The sequence below is a fragment of the Cryptomeria japonica genome, chromosome 11 (genome assembly GCF_030272615.1).
Source record: "Cryptomeria japonica chromosome 11, Sugi_1.0, whole genome shotgun sequence".
NCBI lineage: Eukaryota > Viridiplantae > Streptophyta > Pinopsida > Cupressales > Cupressaceae > Cryptomeria > Cryptomeria japonica.
In genome coordinates, this window is record NC_081415.1 from 638629158 (window position 1) to 638654494 (window position 25337).

Sequence of the window (25337 nt, forward strand, 5' to 3'; positions counted from 1 at the left end):
TGAAAACATAAGATTGATATTTCAATGCTCACGAAAACTATAAACATATATCGATCTTATGTTTAAAATTTTTCAACTGTAAAAATTATCCCATTTTCCCAAAATCGATAAAAACCCCACAACACATTTTCCACAAAATGAGAGTTATTTTGAAAGAAGCACTTACCTACACATCTAACACACATTCTGTTTGATTAGCAGCAGTAGGCGAAGCAACCTAAAACTAGTTGAAGCAAACACGAATTTTTTTTTTGACACAAATCTGTAGAGCTTCCTTCGTTACCTCTTTTGATCGAGCAAATGAAAACAAACAAATGAATATTACATATCACTACCAGAAACCCAAAAGAAGAGCAAAACATAGCCATTAATGCACATTAATGACATTCAATGTATTAATGCACATTAATGACATTCAATGTTCTCACGCATTAAACAACTCCTCACATGTTGTATTGCACGACCTTTTGCTGTGCATTTTTTGCCATAAAAATGTGTAATGCAGATAAGCACCCGCTAGAGCAAGGGCGCGATTTTTTTTTAAAATCAAATAAAATATCAAATGGACGTGCAACCACCTCGCAACTTGCATACCCTCACCGAAAAATGCTCACCGTAAAACCAATTTTCCGTTCCCGCAAAAACAAAGCTCTGGGAAATTGACAATTTTCCAGGCATAAATGCCCCCACTGAAAGCCTATTGGCTTAGCTAGTCAACAGAATCCCCTCCCGACATGGCCGTCAAATATAGAACCCTAAAATAAGGATTAGGGTTCTATATTTGACGACCATGTCGGGAGGGGATTTTGTTGAGTAGTTTTTTAATTTGGGATAACTAATTTGTGGCGGTAGTGTAGGATAAGCATTTGAAGCAAAATGGTATTTTAAAGTTTGAAATATAAATTCATATAATGTTTTTTTAAATTTAATAATAGAGATTCAAGAGTATCAAATTTTCTGTTAACGTTGTTCAAGCGATAATTCTTGTTTCAATTTTTTTTGGATTGGAATACACATCCAATAAACATAAGATTGATATTTCAGAACTGTAAACATATATTGTTAAAGTTGAAAAACTGTAAACATATATTGATCTTATGTTTACAGTTTTTCAACTGTAAAAATTATCCGACTTTCAAAAATCGCTAAAAACCCCACAACACATTTTCCACAAAATGAGAGTTCTTCTGAAAGCAGCACTTACCTGCACATCTAACGCACGTTCTGTTTGATTAGTAGTAGCAGGCGAAGCAACCTAAAACTGGTTCAAGCAAACACGAAAATTTGATTCGACCCAAATTTGCAGAGCTTCCTTTGATACCTCTTTTGATTGAGCAAATGAAAACAAACAAATGAATATTATAGCTCACTGCCAGAAACCCAAAAGAAGGGTGAAACCTAGCCATTAATGCGTATAAATGACATTCAATGTTCTCACGCGTTAAACAACTCCTCACATATTGTATTGCACGACCCTTTGTTGTTCATTTTTTGCCATAAAAATGTGTAATACAGATAAGCACCCGCTAGAGTAGGGGCACGAATTTAAAAAAAAAGCAAATAAAATATCAAACGGACGTGCAACCACCTCGCAACTCGCATACTGTCACCGAAAAATGCCCACAGCAAAACCAATTTTCCGTACGTGCAACCACCTCGCAACTTGCATACCGTCACCAAAAAATGCTCACCGTAAAACCGATTTTCCGTTCCCGCAAAAACAATCCTCCGGGACACTGACAATTTTCTGGGCATAAATGCCCCCACTGAAAGCCTATGGGCTTAATTAGACTAAATTTATTTAATAAAAATAAAGTTGTTGTCATTAATTTCTTTTTCTTTTTAATATTAAAATATAAGGAGAAAACACACATATAGAGATATAATCGAGAGAATCAAGACAGATTAACTCTATTGCCAAATGAATTAAAGAGAAATGACAAAGCTATAAACAATTTAAGGTTGTACCTAGAACATTTTACTGTATAAAAAAGGCACTACTCAAGACAAGATCTATGTTTCTATACATGTATAGATAGGTACTGATGTAAACATTAAAGAACGTATTAAAATTTAGTTTGCTCATCCTGAAAACTAGCAATTCTTGCTCACTTCATATTGATCCATGTCCCTACATCCGATTGGAGGGTCAATGAGATCTCTTCATTGGAATTCCAACTTCAACGACTGAGCATTCACCACTGTGGAAGTAGAATCCAGTGCCTTTCTTTGGGTTCTTCGATTTTGGTTAGATCCAGTGCCTTTCTTTGGGTTCTTCGATTTTGGTTCAATAGGTTGTTTCCCTTTATGATCTCCATTTGCATTTTTGCCTCTATTGTATTCTTTAAGAAAATCTTGCAGTTCTCTCACAAATGTTTTGTAGTCCTCCGTAGTGTACACCCAAGTATGCCTATACGAGATCTCTGTAATGTTGAATCTAATAGTGCCTTCTTCTTGCAACTAAACTCAAACTTGAATCTGAAAATGATCAAAGTAATGGTCACCTACATAGAAACAATAGAGTAGATGAGTCTTGTGTAAGACTCAGTAAGCACCCCTTCAACTCTTGGAACTTGTCCTCATTCCTCAATAGCCAGATTTGTCATAAGATTTTAATGGATAAGATAAGCCAAAATAGATTGCAATTTTTCCATACATTTCCGAATAAAATTTTAAAAAGAACAATATTGTTGTTCCATCCTTTCAACCCGAAGAAAAAATATTCCATATATCCTTAGCAATAAAACGGTCAAAGAATATGTGTTTAATATTTTCAGGATTCTTGTAGATGTTGTAAATGTTATTGTCATTATTATCATTAAACACTTTTTAAGGAGATCTCTCTAGTAGTAGTCATTTGAAACAAGTCTTTTTAGTCTCAAGATTATTGTTCCACAGATTACTAAAAATATCAATACCATTTCTTATCAAACAAATTGAAATTCCAAGTTTGGTTAAGACAACTGATCAAATATGAGTTATTGCATAAAGAGTTATAAATCTGTTTAGCTTTGATATTCTTGAGAGCTGTCCCATTAGCCCACTTATATAAGATTAATATGTTGTCCAACCAAGAATAGTTTCTAGGAAGGATGAGATGAGCACAAGCTTCTTTGAGGATAGTGTATTTTCTCCAATTGGATGAGGGAATATCAAATTGAAGGCTCAAGGAGGTCCAAGAATTAAGCTGACCATCTTGGAGAATGTCACCAAAAAATTTAATGCCCTTAAGGTACTATTTTCTAGCAGAAAAATCTTGGAGGAGACCAAGTGTCTTATCCTTGTGTACAAGGTTCCACCATATTGATATTTCCCCATAAATCTCATTTTTCTTAGAAATCATACCAATATGGGTAATAAGTCCTCTCACATTCTCCCAAGCTTTCCAAATGGTCTTGAATGTATAGTAGATCCCAGGGGGGATACCGAGAAAGAGCCAACTACGAGGTCATTGAGAGGAATAAATTTCTAGGTTTTAGCTTGTTTCTAGGGACATAAAGGCAGATGTTGTTCCTCACCAACACCTTCCAAGGTTCAATCCCATTCAGTGCTTTAATATCCACTTGGTAGCTAGAGCAATTCCTTGCATCCTAAGATCTTTCAAACCTAATCCGCCCTATCTATTGTCCAAGCAATACCATTGCCACTTAACAGAGTGTTGCTTGCTTTTGCCTCTATCATCAAACCAAATAAGCTTCCTAATATGATTTTGAATATCATTGAATTGATAATTGCTGAATAGCCAAACCAAGGAATAAAACAAACTGTAGGATGATTATGTATCTTCTAATAAACTTTCCATTTGCCTACTAGGGTAAGGAATTGTTAGTTCCATTTATCCAATTTATGCTCAATCTTGGTTTTGACCAAAGCCACATGTCTTTAAGAAATGGATTAACAACAAAAGGCACATTGAGGTATCTCACTTGCTTAATGGGTCCTCCCCACTAAAAAATATATTTTGTAAAACAAGGAAGGGGTCTATCATCCCACCCTAACATGATAGAGTTGGCATTGGAAATTTTGCCTCCCGAGGCATCACAGAAAAGGTTCAACTTCCTCGTGAGTGATTTCATAATTTCTTCCTTGAGCTCAATAACCAGTATAGTATCATTTGTGCAAATTGGATGTTAAGGAGGTCATCTTCATTAGGAAGGGTGATATATTTGACCCTTGGGGAAAAGGATGTTGATGTTTCCATGAGAAGGTAGTAAATAACATCTGATACAATAAAAAATAAGGAAGGGGGAAGAGGGAAGCCTTGCCTAATGGACCTCTCTAAGACAAATTACTCAATTAAGGAGCCATTGATGTCAAGCTAAGTTGAAGCATCTTTATTTGGAAACTTACTCATTTGACAAAAATGGTAGGAAAGCCAAAGGCTTCCAATGTCATGATTAGGAATGACCATTTAACCTTGTCATAGGGTTTCTTGAAACCAAGGAGTAGCATCTTCACATTTTGGTTGAAAATCTTGGCCCAATTCATAGCCTCCAATCTAGTCAATAAATTTTCTGGGATATACCCGCCCTTTATGAAACTAGTTTGAGTGTTGCTAACAAACTCTGGGAGTATGTCAACTATGTAGTCGGTTTCCAGTTCTTAATACTTGGGAGTATGTCAACTAGTCTAAGGGCTATGATTTGACAAGAATTTTATATGAACCCTAATTGCAATGTTGATACTTTTTTTAAAACCTTTTGATTCCTTCCAACCATTAAAATGTGACTTGACTTGTTCACCATGGCGAGGATGAATATTGCAATTTTTTTAAAATTTACCATCAAAGGAAGAATTTAATGGTTGTAACCTATCTTTAATAAGTCAAAGTATTTTGATTTAATAATTTTAACTCCTCTAACAATTAAAATTATTCAAAATTTTACTATGAAGACCTAAGACCCCGTGTGGGGCCATTTTTGACATGAATGGTGAAAAATAGGCAACATCTCATTCCACAAAGTTGAATCTAAAATACTATGTATTTTTTGCTCCAAATGAATCACTGGAAGATTTTGAAGAAACAACTTTGAACTTTGAAGTAGAAACATATGCAATGACAAAAGGTACATTTTCAAAGAGAATAAATATGTCCTCATTAGTTCCATGTAGATCTAAAATGAGTGACTCTATAAAAAATAAGCTATGTTAGATGTCTAGTAGAAAGTGGTCCCAATAAAGTAAATCCAAAAGACATAAATAACCTTCCTATGTAGGAATGATGGGAGCTTCAATCAATCACTCTACATAATGAATCAATGTAATGAAGAATCAAAATTTGTCTCTAAAGGAAGAGAAGAAGCACCTAATTTTACAACATCCTCATATGAAGACTTAAAGATCTCCAAATAACTAATCCCCAAAATAGTGTCACAGTCATATGGTACCCTATCTATAAAGAGGTGTACATGATACTTTGAAATAGGATCATATGATAATGGATGATTATTAGGGTCTCCATACATCTCCCAAATGTTATTCCAAAGAGAATTAGTGTCCACTAAAAAAAAAAATAGCATTCAACAGGTCAAAATCAACATGCATAGCAATAACTCCTAAGACATGTTCCCTTTTTAAATTGGACCAAGAAAACTTCTTACTAGGTATGCTTGGAGAAGAACAAGAGCATACAAATGTTGTCAAAAATAAAGCCGACAAAGATGTTTTTTTAACATCATCAAAGAAGGATGAAATGAAAAACCCACAATGACAAAGATAGATCTCCAAAAATTACAAAAACAAAACCCTCAACAATAATTGGAAACCCCCAAATATAATATATACTAAAAATCAATTCTTCTAAAAAAGATATAACTACTTGATGTGTTAGGATGCCCAAGTAATCAATCATATTGTGATATTTGCAAAAACTAAATAAAGTTTACTTGAGTTTAAATACAAAAAAAACTACATGGATATGATAATAGAGCTCTTCAATACCTTTCTGATGATGTAATAATCATGAAAATTGTAGACATAGGTAAAATTTGATGATCTTGAAAGTTGAAATAGGAGATTTAACATCAATAAAGAATGCAATTCACTAACATAAAGTATAATAATGAGACTTGCACCCCTACAAAGTTATAAAAATTAGCTTTTCAATGATATCTTGTTCATTAAAGTTTAATACTCTAGTAAAAAGTAATGGCTTTTGGAATAAAGCTACCCTATTAGGGCTTGAGGGGCCAAAATTAAGTCCCCTTGGTGCTAGCAAGTGATACCCAATGTGACTTAGGGCAATGGTTGGTAGGTAACAATTGATTGAAATCACCGATGACAATTGTGAATAGGTGGTGGTGCTTACTACGCATCATTGACAATCAACCGATTATCAAATTTAAGCTAAATGCATCTAAATTATAAAAAACAAAACAATGTATTGTGGAGTCAAGGTTGACACAAGCATAGACCATTTTGTCAAATATGTTGAACTTGTAGAGTGACAATCATACACTAGATGACATCAACACCATATAACAAAATTGATATGGATTCCATAATGTTGTATATGTACACACCACTTACCAAAAATGCCTCAAAAAATTTCATTGTCCAAAATCAAAATGTTATGTATGAAAATAGAGGTTTTGGGGCCTTCAATATCCAATGGTGAGGTAGGTTTTGTGCCAAAGTGCACCCAAAATAACTCATGTCCAAATGACCCTCAAATCCTAGGAGTTTGCATATCTTATGCATTTATATTAAAAATGAAGCATTTCCAAAAAGATAGAACTTCATTAGAGGTGTCAAGATGTCCAAGTAACCTACCATAATGAAATATTTTCAAAAACTAAATAAATTATACCTAGAGATATAAATCTAAAAAAAGTGCATGGATATAACAATAAAAATCCTCAATGCATTTTCAATGATGCCAGAATCACAAAAATTGAAAATCAGAGAAAATAATTATGAGCTTGAAAGACCGAATAGAAGATCTAACTTCAATCATCAACAAAAATTACTAGTAATAAAATATGATATGGTAATAAAAGTTGTCTCTAATTTTTTTTCCCTATTTGGGCTTAAGGGGCCAAAACTAAGCCCCATTGGTGTTGGTGGGTGGTCTCTAATGTGACTAGGAGCGACACTTAGTGGGTCACAGGAAAGAATTGTCACCAACTGTAGTTGCAAATGGGTAGTGATATCTATCACGAGTCATTAACAATCAATCAACCATAAAATTTAATTTGGTCATGTATCATAATTTAAAATAAAAAATTGTAAATACATCATATTGTAGAGTTCTGTGGAGCTGACATAAGAGAAAAATATTTTGTTGATGATCTCAAATATATAGGGGTCAGTGCAAGAAGATGAGTCCACTTTTTGGCCAAAAAGTGGAAGTGTTTTCCCTGATTTTCAGATTTTGTCTCATTTGAGCTTAAATTTTGAAACACTTAGAGATTGAATCTTGGAAAAAGTCAGTAATATAAAAGATAGCCCTCTGAGTGTAGTTTCCAAATATATAATTTATTTTAATACCCACATAATAAAAAATAACTTTTTAAATGGAGTTCTGAAAACTATGTTTTAAAAATGCCTGTTTCAGAACCATACCATGCATGTGTACGACCCACACTTTTTGACACAATTAAAATTATTTTCTCAAACCGTTTTGGGAAATGGTTTGTAACACACTGAAGATTGATGAGCATATTTTTTTGTATTTTTTTTTCTAATATTTTTTTTTTAATTAATTTTTTAATTGCCGTAATTATCTTTTTAAAAATTTGACGTGTACGACCCACATAATTTGATGTAAACTTAACATTTTTTGATTTTTTTTTTTTTTAAATACAAAAGAATTTTGTGTAGATTGATGACATATAATTTTTTTTCCAAAATTCTTTAAAATAAAAAAGTTATTAAATTAACAAAATTAGTTAATATTTCAAATTTATGGACCTGATTTAGTATAAATTAAATGAAAAATAGTTAAAATAATCAATTTTTAAATAAATTTACATATTTAGAATCTAGACAGTATAATCTGAAATGGGTTTTAATTTCGTATAAAAATTCTCTAATTAGAGGCGTGTAAACTATTTCTGAAGTTCATATTTGTGCTTTCATTCATGGAGATTTGAATTTGTAGGTCCATGTCTCAGGTGTGGCCATCCCAGGCCTATCGCGGGCCTAATCCCGAGCCAAGTGGCGGGTTGTGGAATCAACTTCCACAAAACGGGCCCCCATTTTCAAACAAGGGCGGATTGTGGAAAAAAAGGAAAAATGCCATTTAGAAACGGGGGCCCGCTTTTAAACAAAATGGGGGCCCATTTTTAGAAACGGGCCCCCGTTTTGTTTAAAAGCGGGCCCCCGTTTTATAGCAAAACGGGGGCCCGTTTTTAAACAACACGGGCCCTCGTTACCTTTCGGCTCGGGAGCCCGAAGCACAAACGGGCCCCCGTTTTTTGAAAACGGGCCCCCGTTTATAAGAGCGCATTTTCCAATGCACGGACTTCCGCGAATTTGTGACTCATTACCTTGCACTTGCCCATAGAGTGATGATGATATGCTAGATAAAATCATCATTATATAGTATGAATTGTATGATTTCCATAATATCATACGAACTGTAAAGAAATACCCTGTACTTCAATTCTACAACCCTCATAAAAAATGCCTTCAAATTTTTTCATTGTCCAAAATCAAGGAGTCATTATATAAAAACATGATTTTTTAGGCCTTGTAAATTTAATGGTGAGATCTATTATATACACCAAAATGCACCCAACAAAATCTCATTCACAAACCACCATCAAATCCTAGGAGTTGTACAACTTGAGCTCTATTACCATGTAGGCGCTGAAAATTAGCTCACGCACCCCAAGATCACCTATAAAACAAAATATATCCTTCCACAATAGATTATGACAAGAAAATGACTTGTTATGATTAAGTATTCCAAATATACACAATGATCAACAATGGATCAATTTTATTATATATTCCTGTGATCTACACCTCTAATCTTATGATAGAATGTTTACAAGATGCCTTGCTTATATATACAAAGTGAAATGGGATTAGAAACAATCCTATAACATGAGACAACTAATATAATGACTATTAAATAACCTAAGGCACCAAAAATAAATGAGATTAGATAAGATAGGATCTCATTGATAACTAGGACTTCTAGAAAGATTCACTTCTTTGAAATAACATTGTTGAAAACATGTGATCAAAATATATAAGAATCTTTTATTTGTTTAACTAGGGGTATTTTATTTAGGATATGGCCCCATAAAAGGGGGCTATCTAAAATTTCTAATTTTTTTTTAAAGATTTGTAGGCATGTCGATAATCACATGATTCTTTTAGTTGTATATTAACAAACAATGCTAAATATTTTCAAATGTCAATTTTATCAACAATCTTTCCAGATAATTTGGATGCCAATAATGAGATTAAAAGCACTATTTATACTCTTTGAGGATAGCACCAATTGGTTGAAAGATTGGTAGCCTATCAATTCTCTCTACAACATCATTATTTTCTCCTCTTATTGGGGATTGTGGCTGACCATGATGTTGCAATTTTAGTTGATACTGTTGTAATGGCTATTGATTTTGGTGTTCTCATTATTGTTGTCTAGTTTGCCTCTCTTTGTTAGCTTAGAAGAAGTGTAATTTTTACCTTGGGTTATGTTGTTGGTGAGATTGGATATGGAGCTTATTGGACTTTTCAATGTTGACCTTACTAATCGATGCATTTGAGGTTGTTGGTGCTAGAATCAATGAACATTGAGATGGGGGATGAATTAGTGTTCTACAATTAACAACTTTCTTAAACTGATTCAGTAACCACTAGATAAAAATGAATAAAAGAAAAGTGTAGAAACTAAATGCAAACAAGCACAAAACCATAACACTGGAATTTTTACGTGGAAACCCGGAAAGGGAAAAAACATGGTGGGATTATGACCCACAATATCATAATACTATGATTAGGAGTATGATAATATTACAAGAGGGGAATGCACATGAATTCAGAGACACTACCTAGAGCTCACTGCTCAATTACAAAAGAGGGCTACAAACTAGAGGAAGGCTCACTGCCTTACAACTGATTACAAATGATAATAAAAATGATTGAATTGGAGAATATCATCTACATATGCCAAAGTGCAGTTTCAGTTAAGCGCAAAAGGTCTTCTTCCTCTGTTATGTATCTCTACTCTGTCATATATCGGATTACAAAAACTTTCAATTACATACACAAAAATTCACACAATTGCTCACACAATCCTCACACACTCACATCTCATCATATCATATGCCAAAATATTCAAATGAATCGGTCTTATATATCTGCACCATCAAAATAAATGAATTCCATGTCTGCTCGAAAGAAATTACATAACACACAACATGAAACGTGTAACAATAAGTTGGCTTAATTCGATTAATAATCCATATGCAGACCTAAAAAAATTTGATAATAATCTTCACACATGTCAACTCGACCACCTCAAACTCGAAACCAATCACCAAAATCATCCCAAAGATTCTGCACCACACACTACGCCAAAATAGTTTGGTTCTTCCTAAATTAACAGATACTAGATCTTCTATCTTGCATGAGAATCAATACCAGAGGCTAGGATTACAAAATTAGTTGTTTCGAACATCCAATCAACTACCTTTTTCACTGCAACTGAAACTATGCAACCAAAATGGGGATTTGCACAATGTACCCATACTCTGTATTGCACCTTTCAGACTTAAGCAAAATGAATATCAAACTTTTGGTAGAACAATTCTGCATATAGTGGATGTGATATCTGATCTGTGTTGCCATCAATGATAACCTTAGAACAATCTTCAAGCACAAATCTCTATTGGTACAGTGTCTCTGGCCAATAATCTCCCCCTTTGGCATTGATGGCAACACTTGATGAAAAATGACACCGTCACTGCAAAACTTCAAAATTGCAACAAATCAACAACTCAACAAGCTCAATAAGCTCCCTTTGAGAATTTACATCTTTTTTCATACCTCTCTCTCCCCCTTTGACAACAATGCCAAAGATAAGTATCCGCCAAAATTTATGTACAAGGGTATACTCAATATCTTACATGAATTTAAAGATATCAACAAAAATGGTCTTCAAGGACTGCAGGTGATCATCCCAAAATTTCTTCAAATTCTCCAAAATGTTGATCAGAGCACTAAAAACATAAGCATGCATCTTTGCTCCTCTAGGATCTGTCGAAGCACTCTTTTTCAGAGCATTCATAGCATCCTGCTGACTGCTCAACAAGGTGTCCAACTGGGGAGTAAATAAATTCCTGAGTTCTTCCACTCTCTCAACTACTCTGTCTTTTTCCTGATTAAGGCTCTTGATTTTGTCAAGTAGACCCATCACCCGAGCTGCATAGTTACTAGCAAAAACTGATTGAGGGGCATAAGATTGAGATATACCGGCTAACTGTTCTTCACATTCCTTAATCTTCTTATCTATCTCAATTATGAATTTAGGCAAAAGAAGACATGAATTTTATATTATACCGCCTTCATCTAGTGCCTCCTGAATAGTCTTCAAACTGAAGATCAAACTAACTCTATCGCCTTCGACCATTTTCAAAATTATACTTAACCGCATAGCATTAAATTGACTAAGTACCTTTCCTTTCACTGCTTTCTCTAAGGATACAAAATGAGAACCAACTGCTTTCAACATGCTCCTCAGCTTACCAGAGGGTGGGTCTGTTGTGTTTTTCTTAAAATATGGCAAAATATTCTCCAGCACACTTGTCACTATGGATATTAGTTTATTGTCTTTAGAGTGATACTTCAATAAATCTTCACTCGCCTTGGCTCACATACCATGTTGTGCTTGGCTCACACACTAGCTATGTACACGAATCACCCACTACAAAGAACCCATTGCACATCTTCAACACTGTGCACTTGGTTGAGGTGCACAACTTGCTCAGGCAAGGTGCAACTATAAAAACCATACTTCTCTTCAATTGGCAAATGAGGGTGGAGAACCATTGGTAAAGAATTGGGGTTCTACCGATTGTAGAGTATTCATGGATACAATATTTTTTCACTTGTATTGTCCTACCTAACCACATAACATGGTTCGCGAATATATGCTTTCTCACTAGGTACAAAAACATTATATATTTTAGTTCTATTTTCCAATTACTTTATATATCTCTTATCATCGTCTATTTAAGCATTTACCTCTTACATTTGTATTCTTTTTAGGTTTAACTATCTACATGCATACACTTTGCTTCACATATTGGCTAACCTTATCATGATCATTTCGTTAAGTGTAAGTACTTTACAAATTCCTCCACTTTTGGTTTAGTTGTCTTATTGCAATGGTCTTAAGTACATTCTTTTTCTCACTTACTATCTCTATTTATTCCTTGCAAATAAGATCCCTATTTTGCCCACTAGGTTATTATTAATTTCTTTCACTGATTACTCATACTGGCTACTTGCTCATTCGATAGAAATAAGATTCATTGCAGGTATATACCATTGTCTTCTTGCAACCTTCTAATGTTTACTTTTGTTGATACATTGTACTTTTCATGCTTCTACCATCTAACTATTTTTCATTTCCTTCTTCCTATAAAACACTAACACTTTAACGTTTTTTGGTTTTTGATTCTAGGATCCAATGACATTAAAGATATCCCAAATGCATTTTCAGCTAGAGCAAAAATATAGTTACTAGTGTCTGCAATTTCCCATGCAAACCACACAAAAAATGTTTAAAATGTACTGATTGCCTACAGTGGCTGATACGTAATACTTATTATTGTACAATAATTGTACCTTGCAAACAAAGCATTGTAATTTTCTAAAATTTAAATATATTCTTTCACAACAAGATGTAATAAATTACTTCTTTTCCTATTTGTGTATATATGTTTCACCAAATTGCAATACTATGATGCATTCATATCAAATTTTTCCCTTTTATTATCTATTTAAAACTTTTCAAATCATTCAATAAATCTACAATTGTTTTTGGTTTATATTATATACTAAAATAATATCCAAACATCTTAGCTTATTTCCAAACATTCAAATAATCTAGCTCATTTTATTTATCTTCTTTTCTCTGCTCTTTTACTTGCATCTTTAATGATACTTTCAAACTTCCTTTAATGGCCACCTTTAATATGCACTTTTTTAATAACAATGATCACCACTATTTCTTTATAGAGAGTATATACAAAGTTTAAAAGTCATACTTATGATACCACTTTTCACTAATCATGTTAACTCTAAACAAACACTTCTAAGATTAGCCTTTCAAAAATATATTTATCATAGTTGTATTCATGAATGATGGTTGTCTTGTTAATTTACAAAAACTCACAAAAAACATACTTATTGCAATAAGTTTTCCACATACTTTAAAATGCTGCAAAACAATATCTCTCTCTTTTACCTTGCAAAAGTTGCTATTTTACCTCCATATAAACTTATAAAGAACAAAATTATTGTTATCTCACAAGGTCCGTTACATCTTGTTTAAATACACACATTTGACACAACGCTTATCATATCCCACTACACAAAAACACTCCTACGTTCGAGCTTGCAAAACATATTTAACAAAGTTATATTCATGACTTATAACACACTTATTAATTTACAAAAAAACACAAAACCATACATATTGCTATTGCTTTTTTATATAATTTGAAATAATGCAAAACATTATCTCGCTCTTTTTTTTACCAAAACTTGCTATTTTACCTCCATCCAAAACTTATAAATAACATATTTGTTGTTGCCTTCAAAGACCTACTCCAAATTTTGTGCATACGCAAAATTCACAACACACTTCTCATACCCCAAAGGAAAAAACACCACCTTCTTTAAATTTCGTACTTCCAAAGTTAACCTACTATATAACATTGAATATCCAGACCCAACTTAACATCTCAAAAAATTATACCCTTTCCATAACTTCACATTTCCTATCAGTTTCCTAATCCCACCAAGTACAAACCTACATTATACATTTAATGCTACACCATTAATAAATAGTTCACTCTACTTATCAAATACTCAATAATAATATCATAATCAAATCAAATATACAACTAACAAACATTATAATAACTAAAAAACATAAAATAAAGCATACCCAAAAAAACAAATCGGCCTGCCCCTATTGGCTTTTGTTGCATGCAAACCATGCAATTGCTAGTAACAATAGTGTGATTGCTTGAAAAAAATTATGAACCTATCCAACCACACTTTCAAGAAAAAACATTTAAGTAGACTAAATTGACTGAAAATCAAATAGAGGAAATTTCTATGGTCAAGTTTCTTATTGCTATAAACATTTGCCTTCTTACACATCACAAAAAAGGACCTGAAAACAAAAATCAATCAGATAGATGACTAAGTATGTACATGAATACTCTATGTTTTCACTAATCTAATTACAATAATCATCTACTCTACGTAACAGTAATTACTATAAGCAGTATAACCTGTTTTTTGTTTTGTTTTTTTGTTTACATTTAACATCAAAATCCTATCATTTGTTTTTAAGGATAAACTTGTTGGTGTAAATGATTAACTCGATCACTTGTCTTATTATTATATCAAAAAACACATTTCGCATTTGACTTTTGAACATTCATAATGCTCTTGTCACACAGTTTCTGATCGAGATTCTGAAAATTCATGCAAAAGCTGCTTTTGTGAGATATTAAGTTTGCAGATGCCTTTGATCTCGCTGCAGATTTGATTGGGAAGCACTTCGCAGCTCCCCTCATGAACATAATTTCTGTGTGGCAGGGGGAAGTCTTATTTTAATCTTGATGAGACCAGCTCCGTACTGACAAATGATGCGAACCTGTACATTGATTCAGCATGTGCATATGATGCATCTACAAAACGGTCATGTTAACGACAAATGGGAAGTGGATGGATTATGTCTGGCCCCACCAACGCCACCTAGTGTGTGCTGGTTAAGCCCAGAAAATCCGCCATCACTCCATAATCTTATCCGCATTTGTCTGGACTGAGCTTAAGGCACAGGTAAATTTGCTTGCTGTTTAAGAAACTTCTTATTGATTGTTTTGGGATGGAGGTTGAAGGTGTTACATTCTCTTCTAAAGTTGCACCGCTTGGATCTACCAAGCAACTTCTCCTGGGAGGAGCAGGTATCTCTCCTCTGCTTAAGAAACTGCTTGATGATTGTTTTTTTCCAGTTGCATTCACTGCATGATTGCATGCCATATGCTGTTATAACTTTGAGCTATAATAGTGCAACATCAGGCCATGAAAATAGATAATATGAGATAAAAGTGCTGAGAGAAAATAATGGTTGGATGATTTTAAGAACACTATGAGAGATAGAATTATGTGAAGGAAAGGTAAGGTTTCTTTTAGGCCTACAGCAGCTGTTACCAGTGACAGTGCCTTTTAAGGCTGTTTCTTAGGTCCCAGTAGATATCGAGTCTTCAAAAAAAAGGGAGACTCATTCAAACACAAATAAACATAACTTATTTCTTTGAATTTCTCAAGATAAAAGCACAAAATTATCAATACGTATCATGTCGGCTGCTCGCTCAGACATGTTATTCATGCAGTGTTTTAGATCCGACTCTACTTACAAGTGCACAATGCTCTTGTTCACTACCCTGTTTCACACAGACATGTTAACCAGAAATCATGCATTATTGTAGGTCTCTAATCTTGGGGAATGGTGCGTACGAAAAATAGATTTTTTTTAAGGAAGGTCTACCTTAGTTTAGTGTTTTAAGATGAACTCGAATTCACAAATATTTAGCTGTGAATTATGAGTTATCCCACAACAGAGAGAGCATAAAACCGTCATTGTGATGGTCAAACATGTTAAGGACTAATCATGGCAATGAAATTATCTATGTACGCTCGATGCCCATTCAGACATGTATACAGATAATAATGTGTAAAATATTAGCTCAATTGATTTGTGATTACAGGTGTTAAGAGGGCTGGAGATAGACAGCAAGTTTGTTGTATTTACAGTAATCGGCATTTATCTGGAAGAGGACGTCATTCCCCACCTTGCTCTCGAATGGAAAAACAAGACGACAGAGGAGTTGGGCAAATCCGAGGACTTCTTCATGGACATTGTTACTTGTAAGTTATCGAGTTCCAGATAAGTTATTTTTGGATATTAAAGTAGATGATAAAGCCTGGGAAATGTGCAGGCCCCTATGAGAAATTCACGAGAGTGACCCTCGTCTTACCGCTTTCCGGAAGTCAGTACTCTGGAAAAGTATCCGAGGCCTGCAAGGCCGCATGGGAAGCTGCTGGAATATATGGTGAAGCAGAAGCCCAGGCGCTTGAAAAGTTCAAGACCGTTTTCAAGGACCAGAATTTTCTACCTGGTTCTTCCATTCAATTTACCTATTCATCGATCGGCCTTGTTCTATGTTTTATTCATCTTTTGGCTTTTCTGTTTGCTTCTTTCATCCCATTGTCATATTGGCAAATACCCACCATGTTTTTTAAGTTGGGTCACATTGCAGGGGGTCCTTAAGCCATTTGTGTAAGAATTTATCGCTTAAGATCCGGCTTTAATGAATTGAGATGATGTTTATGGGCAGATTGCATTCTCCAAAGATAGTTCGATCCCAGACAAAACTGCAGCTGTGATAGAGAACAGTGTCCTGGCACAAGGGATTCTAGCCTCCATTATAGGGAAAAATGGTGTATCTCCTGCCGCTAAAGCTTCAATTGCACAACGAATATCTAAATTGGTACGTTGGAGAATTAAGCAATTATGACCCTACTGGATCTAATTTTTTTCTGTGACTAATTAATACAGTTTAACAGTATTTTCCAGAGGAGGATCGTTTGGCTACTATGCTTTCTGGAATGGAGGTGGAGGGCATCTCATTTTCTCCAACTGTTCAGCCTCTGGGCTCTACAAAGGAACTCTTACTCCGGGGAGCAGGTAAAGCTAAATCATTTGCTACATAATTATTGGTTTTAAATCCACACACTGAGCATTTTGGAATGGCAGGATTTCGAGGGTTGGATGTTGAAGTAAAGTTGAAGAAGTTTACAGCAATTGGCATTTACATTTAGAGATCCATCATCTCTCATCTTGCTCTCACATGGAAAGGGAAGACAGCCGAGGAGTTAAACAACAGCCTGGGTTTTTTCATGGACATTGTTACCTGTAAGCCACTAGTTTCACTGACTCTAAGTCTAGTACTGCTGCATTTCTTACAAACGGGTTTAAAATAAAAGCTTAATCTGAAGTGTTGGAATACACAGGTCAATATGAAAAGTTTATCAGGGTGTCCTTGATTGCCCTACTAACTGGGAGTCAATTCTCAGAGAAGGTGAGTGAAAATTGCCAAGCATTCTGGGAAGATGAAGGAACATACGGAGAAGCCGAGGCCAATGCACTACAAGAATTTAAAGCAGCATTTAAGAACCAAAATCTGCCTCCTGGTTCTTCCATCCTGCTTACTTCTTCACCTGCAGGCCTTGTGGTAATTACACCCATTTCGTTGATATATTTGCAAATTTTTTTCCTTTTTTCTTTCAGAGATAGAGACATTTAAAGTTGGACTGCATGGGCAACGCCAGATTGCATTCAGCAAGGGTGATTCGATTCCTGATAAGGCTACAGCGGTGATAGAGAACACGGCAGCTGGGGAAGCATATCTTGCCTCTGTTATTGGGAAAAATGGTGTTTCTCCTGCTGCCAAGGCATCTTTAGCAGAACGTCTTTCTCGGCTCCTGTGAATTAGCATATCCCATTAAAAAATTTCCACCCATCATCTTTAGTTAATTTAAGGTTAATTTTTAGTTGACATCATCTTTCACTGTAATTCTGTGAACTGGAAACTGGTTGTTCTGGTATTTTGGAAGATTTAAGAGTCCCTATTAAAAATGACATTTCACAAACTGTTTATTTCTTGGGAACAAAGAGTCTAAAACAAGATTACACTAGCAGTTGCAGGAGTAGTGCCTGCAACGGTTCGCCGATAGGCGAGGCTTGCACTGTGGGTTGAATTGTTAGAGTGGAATGAGATAAGAAAAGGTAAAATGGAGCAATCTGTTGGAAGAAGTTGCAGAATATATCATTTAAGGAGAAATTGTTCTGCGAACTGTGAAATGCTTATATACACGGAAACTCTGTCGAAGAATGAATCCTGCAGGGGGAAGCAAGGCAATGGAGTGAGCAAGACTTTGCAATCAATTGTTAAAAAAAATTGTAGATTATACATTGAAAAAGAATGAAAATTTGAAGGCGTAGGGAAGAGGCTTACTTAAATGTTGGTTACCTTAGGTAAAATGACTCTATTTTGCAGCGCGAAAGATCGTGGAAAGAGAGAAAGTGAGCGATGTGTTGAACCAATGAATTTCTGAAAACGAAAAGCGAGGAAATAACTTAGAAGGTATGGTAAACGGTAAAAGCATTATATTTTTGGGGAACAGAAAATCCATAATGAAGATTAAAGAAACTTGAATGTAATGTTACCTGCATGGGGTATATACTTGCACTGTTTATATGAAGTTGTTCCAATCTGTTGGTTTAGTTCCACTGCGTAATAGCAAAGAGAGCAGTTTGAACAGCATCGGAAAGACATTCTGTTATCCAACTGTAGGAAATTGAAATTGTTGCAAAGTAAAAGAGTTTGTGTTGTATTGGAAACAGTGGCATTAGAGTAAAACAGTTAGACATGCTGCATAAATCATTAGAACTAAGAGGAAAGAAGGAAACAAAACTGGTAACTCTTAAAATGGAAGTCAAAGAGAGTAGGAGCACCTTTTTTCTTTTTTGAGAGTTATTGGTGGAAGATAGTGGAGATCAGTAACGTGCTTTTGTAAATGTATGAGTCTGAGGTATGGGCAATTTTTAAAAACCGAGTGCAACCTAGAAAGCAACATGTAATATTGTGTAGTGAATAATCAAATGCTATTAAAATAGATGCAAAGAACAGTAAAGAGTGTAGAGCAAGTTAAAAATACCTGGTAGAGTTGGATCGCTGTTTGATAAGGTTATCTGCTTAGTATGAGCATAGCAGAGAAGGCCATAGCAAAAAATGGAAGATGTATTAAACGAAAAGCAAGCTGGAGGTGAAAGAGGCATGCAATGTCAGTGTTAATCTATGTAAAAATGTTTGTGAAAAGAAATGGAAACAAAACGTAGGTTGAGGTCTACATACAAGAGGTGGCATGAAAATTGTAATTACTAATTTGTATTGATAACATTCATGTTGCAGAAAATGAATAAAATAAAGAGAAAAGAAATGAAAAGTGATGCAAATGAAACATGGAAGAGTTAGAAATGAGAAGTCTTTACCTTTGTAGTGTCTGTATGTTGTTCAAAATGCAAGTGCTGCAGCAGGGTATATATAATTCGAGAGAAGACGCATGTGATCCTGTAACAGTGCTTAGGTAGTAGGAAAGATATCCAACAATATACCTTGCGAAACTGAAGGGAGAGCATAAATGCATTGGGGACAACTTTATTGTTGTAAAAGAGGAGGGAATTACTGATTTAGAAAAGCTAAATTATTAGGACAGCAATGATTGTAAATAGAGAGAGTTGTTTATGAAATCGAGCAAGTAAAAGTGAGCTTGAATCGCTAAGAATGGACCCAAATAAAACAAGAAGGAATGTACTTGCACTATTTGTAGAGGTTAAAATAATTGATACAACATCTCTAGAAGAAAAAAAGTTTGAAATTGTACATACCTAATTCTGCTCCAATGAAATGGAGTGGCAGAGGAGGAGAATAATGTTGTAACTGAGCGACCCAATGCAGGAAAAATGGAATCATGGGCAGTTTGTATTAAATTCTTTCTTACTGGTGATAAGAAGAGTAAATTAAAATTCATCAAACCAAAATGGACAACCTGATAGAAATAGATAGCTAAACCTTTTGTAGGGGTGGAAGGGGAAAGTGGCTAGTGGAATCTTTAAATGTGAAATGTGCAGGCAAAGAGAAGGGAGCATACAACATTGTAGGAATACCTGACGATGAAAGGCAAAGCTTGAATGTTGATTTGTGTAGAAAGTGCAGGTGGAGAGAGGAAAGCCTTTAATGGGGGTGTGTGTTTGAACAACAAGCAATGGAAGAACATGCAAAATGGCACCTGCAAGAAAAGGAGTGACATTATTTAACAAATGCATAGTAAAAATGAAGAGAGTGGAGGAAGTTAAAAGGCAATTGGTGGAGTGCAAGCGAAAGTCATTATTGGCATACCTGATGTTGTTACTGATTAGAGTGGATGATTGGGATGCAATGAAGAAATCCGATTGCATAGAGTGGCCAATCTGTTTTCTTCTTTCTTTCTAATAGTAGTATAAGCATTGCTTTGTAATTTTGAGTTCCTTTCAAAAGTGAAAGGTGGATCAATTCTTAGATCTTGAAGTGTTTTTACTTGTGAGATAGCAGTGAAGGTAAGCCCCTGTTTTTCAATCTTTCCAATATTTATTGTTGCCTTGTCCAAAGTGAGGCCTTGGGATTTGTGAATAGTTAGAGCCCAAACCATTGCAAGGGGGAGCTAAGTGCAGCTAGCTCGAGTAATAGGAGCAATAGGCACACATTTTGGATTTGCACTGTCCCAAGGAGGTCTAGTATAATTTTTGAACTCAACAGCTACGTACTTTGGCAATTCGGGAGGTTTAGAATCTGTATCATAGACAATGGATTTGATTTGTCCTAATGAGCCATTGACCAAGCCAACTTGTATCCATAGATTAGCAATCAACATTACTTGTTCATTGAGCGAGAGGAGTATTTCTGAAGGGAGTTGTTCATCATTATCATATGCAATGGTAGTTTGCCTTGGAACTTGGGCAAGATATCCCGCAATAGGCAGGTGCAATTGTTTTAACATTTTAGTATTGTGGTGTTTTGCTGATGCATTTGTGGCAAATAAATGAATTGAATAGTCAAATTGTTTGTTATCATCAACAACTAGTTCAGTGGAGGAGTGAGACATAAGAGCTTCCCAATCTGTTTGGAGTGTATTGGCATTTCTAATGTTCTACAATATTGCACGAAATTGTTGTTGTATATTTGAGGTGCATTGTTGTTCGAAACTTGTATCCAAGGTTACCACAGTTTGGAAAGAGCGCCATAATGCTAGGGCTGTAGAATGTGATGCATACAAGGGCTTGTCCATGACAGGAGGCAGCTGGCCAAGGTCACCTACAAGGATTACTGAGATACCTCCAAACGGTTCATGTTGTTGGTGAGGGAATGCTTGACGTAATCTGCTATCAATTTTCAAAAGCAATTTAGGACCCAAAAAGCTCATCTCATCAATTAGAATATATTGTAATTGTTTGTATTGTTCTTGGAAGAACATTAAAGATTGGCCCGTCAAAGGCTGCATATCTCTAAGAGGGATGCGTAGGGCAGCGTGGATTGTTGTTGCTTGGATATTATATGCAGATACGCCGGTGGGGCAAGTACAAGCAAAGGGTTGTGCTCTTGAGTAGTGGAAAGGTTAAGTTTTTTTCTAATGCATTGTATCAAATATGATTTGCCGGTGCCTGCAGTGCCTTGTATAATCATACGAAGAGGTGGGATGGTTTGGTGAGATTTGTAATGTGCAAGAATAAGGTCAAGTGCAAGCTTTTGCTTTGCTGCCAAAGGGAATGCATCAGTGGCAAGAGAAGGTGGTTGGAAAAGGGCAGGCTGACAATTTATTTTATTTGTGGAGATGAAGTGAACAACAGTAAGATGGAGTGGATTAGTGGGATGGGGTTTGGCCCAATCAAAGTTAATATCGTAATCTCGTTTGCCTAACATTTGGAGATCATTGATGGTGATGTTGTTAGAAGCGCCCATTTGTGAAAGGTACTCCCATTCATACTGGTCTTCATTGTGTGAATGTAGAAAATCATTTGTATTAGAGTCTTCATCATTCTCTGTTGTGCATTCTTGTTCTACTCCATAAATATGCCAACGTGACACCATCCATGTACAATAGCTTCCAATTTGCAATGATTTGGTCTGTTGATGCACCTATATCTATAGGAATATGATGAAAGGGTTTGTACAATAGCAACTCACTCAAACAATAGGCTTCAAAGTTGTCATCATCCTCATTTGGAGAGCTTTTAAATTGTGGGTAAACATTGACAATTGCTTGTTTTTGTAGTCTTTGCCATTTATGCTTCTTATGTTGGCCATTGTATGAAAATTGTTGCGCTGATTGTAGCAATGAGAATTTTTCCAATTCAATAGGCCTTTCCATATAAGAAAAAATATAAGATTTGCAGAGCTCAACAGTGTCATTTTGATTAGTAATACGGTGGAGGACCTTCCTGCTAATATTAAGGGAGACAAAATGACAGGAACAATTGATCAATGGTAGCTTTTGCAACATATGGCAAGTTTCTTGTGCGCTGATATCTTGATCAACAACTATACCCATCATGAATTTTTGGTACGCTAGCAAGATGGTATCTTGAGTATTAGTTGTAGTGACTATTTTCTTGAGCATGTCAACATAGCTTTTTGATTTCTGTTATGTTTTCAAAGCATATTTGGAGATATATTGCAGAACAACCATTTTGGAACAAACAGGCTGGCAATTAACATTTGCATGCCATATTGCCAGCATAAGGGGGTTGTGAATATTTAAACGGCTATCATTTCTGGTTGGTTGATAACATAGCTTGCGGTTAGCATCAATTATCAGCGTTGAAGAATGTTGCTCAGGCCAAGGTGCTTTGTATCGACAATGGAGGGCAGGGCCTTTTTTTTCAAGCAAGTATGAACAGAGCATTTTGTATGCCACTGAACAACATTGATGAGTTCTTCATAATCAGAGAAAGGGTCAGCAGATAGAATTTGGTTTGTATCAGACATGCATGGATCAAATAGTGAAGCAGTGTGTAGTCTATTCTCTCAAGCAAGTTGGCTGCGAGGATTCCATGCTATAACATATCTATCAAAAAAAGACTTAGCTGATTGTATATCATCATTGTTGGACCAGTCTATATCGTCCATATTAGGTGCATTCGACAACCACAAAAAGCCATGTATATGTGCAGAGCCACGATGTTGCCATTCATACCTGTACTAATGGTCTTTTGATTTGAAAACTTTGTCAATGATCTCCTCACGGAATATTGTGAATCTAAAATGCAAAAACAACGCTGTAACATGCGGATTCTAGACAATGTTTTCTATAAATGTTTTCTTTGTGGTCTGGTGCCCTGAAGAGGGGGTGGCTGGAAATAATTTATGTAGTTCTGGCCATTTTGTATCAGCTACACTTAATGTGAAGAACAATGTAGGTGCTCCTAGTTGGTGTACCATTGTAGTGAGATCCCTGCGTGATCTATTCCAATAAGCTCTAGTGCCTCGCAACGAAGCTGCAAAATGCATTAATTGGTTTGGCAATTGATCAGAAGGTGTAGACTGCAGCTGTTCACACAAATCTTGCAACATAGTTGGGAAGGAGTCTTCTAAGTTGGTGCGCAGGAAAACTGAAGCTGATTGTTGGGAACAATGTCTCATTATTAGATTATAAAGATAATATCTGAACCTAACATGCTGCCCAAATCTTTGGTTGTGATATCTTATCATGTGCAAGGCATATTCATGCAAATGAATATGTTTTGTCCTTGGTTGCAGGGGCAGTGCAGATTCGTTTGGAAATAAAGTTGGGAAAGCCATAGTGAACAAGCCTTCAGTGTTGTACTCATTAATGGGTGAGAAACTTATTTCAGGCCAAGTTGCAACATTTTGGTCATCGTTATCTAGGTGCAACATCTTTTTAATGGCATCTAGTTCAGCGGTTGAACATGGCAACTTTGGAATGAATGATGATGTGGGCTGCAATTCAACCTCATCAACATTATAGAGTGGGTCTTGTGTTGGCAAAGGAGGCTGAGGATCAATGCAATTTGGGAGGGTATGCAAAAAATCAGATATATCGATAGTTGTCAGTGGCAACAATTCAGCAGTTGCAACGCCAATGATAACATCATTGTAGTAATGGTCATGTTGAATTTTGTAACTCAATGTGTCCATAACATTGAACCTGTTTACATAACAATCATATTTTTTCCCTTCGAGATTTGTCCTTCGAATAATCACAATCTCCAAATGTTGGAATTTGCGTGGCAAAGTAGTTGCTATTTTTGAAATGTCTTGTGGGAAATTAATGGTGTGCCCTATATATTTGTATTGACCACCCCTGGCATGGCTAACTTGCAAAACAAGAGCGATTCTTGCTATAAGCATTTCTTCAACCTGTGAAAGCCGTTTTAAAATGATGGGTTGTTCGCCAGGATCCATATTGTTTGCAATAGAGAATTGGAGAACTCCCTTTTCGTTATAGCATCTTGAGCAAATGACCTCACGTTGAGTTAATTTGACATGCATACCAATATACTTTTCTTTGCAGATTATGCATACATGTAGATGTGACAAGTTATCTATTCTTGTTCGGAAAGAAGCCAACGCATGTGTAAACTCAAGAGATCTGAAATGGTCTGAGATTGGTGTTGCAGTACCAATACAAGTTGTATTTGTCTGCTGATGAATTGGCAAACATTGGTTGCAGGGTTGTTCATATTGTGTGCCTGATTGGGCAAGCACTGTTGAACGTGGCTGGAGGAAATCTGAAGGGTGGGTTGCAGTTGAGCTTGATAATATCTGAGGTATGGGAGCACCTATAGAGTGGGTTGCAACCAGATCTGACAATGGCTGCAAAGTATTGGAATCCATGTTTTGAGTAGTGCGTTTGTTTCGTCGCTTTATAGAAATTTCTTCTCTATGTTTAGCATAGTAAAGCTTATTTTGTTCTCTCTTTCTTGCTTTTTTTAAATCAGATATTTGTGTAGTAGGCTCTTTGGAGATCTGATAGAAATACAAGAATGGCAGCAAGTTAGAGCGAGAAGCAATAAAGGGGGAAAAATAGGAGGGGGGGTTATTGGATGTGCAGCATGTTTGGGTGGAAGCTTTTTTTCGATGCAATAATCTAAAATGCAGCAAAGGATCTTCAATCGGTAGAACCCTAGTTCCCTTCCAATGGTTCTCCACCCTCCTCCGCCGATTGAAGATGGGGGGAATTCAATTGTATGGATGGCCTAATGGGAAGGGAGGTGCACCTCGGCAAAGTGCGGCTGTGGAAGGGTGTATACGGTTGTAGGTGGATACTTATATGTAGAGAAATGGTATAAAAGGGCACATAGAAATGGTGTAGTGCATCCATGGAAGGGCACAAGAAAATGTGGCCGTTCAGATAAATGCAAGGATAGATGGATATGTTTATTTATGTATATAGATAGATATGTAGTTCAAAATAGTATACAGTTACATGTGTGCATATGTAAATACATAGACAGA

At 35.6% G+C, this 25337-nt stretch overlaps 1 protein-coding gene and 1 pseudogene across 1 annotated transcript; one reads left to right on the forward strand and one right to left on the reverse strand.

Annotated features, from left to right (window-relative positions):
* Positions 1 to 6575: 6575 nt before the first annotated feature.
* Positions 6576 to 17754, forward strand: LOC131063125 (chalcone--flavanone isomerase-like; annotated as a pseudogene).
* Positions 17755 to 23153: 5399 nt separating this feature from the next.
* LOC131860375 (uncharacterized) lies at positions 23154 to 24716 on the reverse strand. Its single transcript, XM_059214779.1, has one exon. It carries the CDS (start codon positions 24714 to 24716, stop codon positions 23154 to 23156), a length of 1563 nt encoding a protein of 520 aa, XP_059070762.1.
* Between the last annotated feature and the right edge of the window lie 621 nt (positions 24717 to 25337).

What these genes read in the sequence shown, in the direction of transcription:
- LOC131860375 (XM_059214779.1), bottom strand. Translation starts at nt 24,716, where the DNA reads ATGGATTCCAATACTTTGCAGCCATTGTCAGATCTGGTTGCAACCCAC.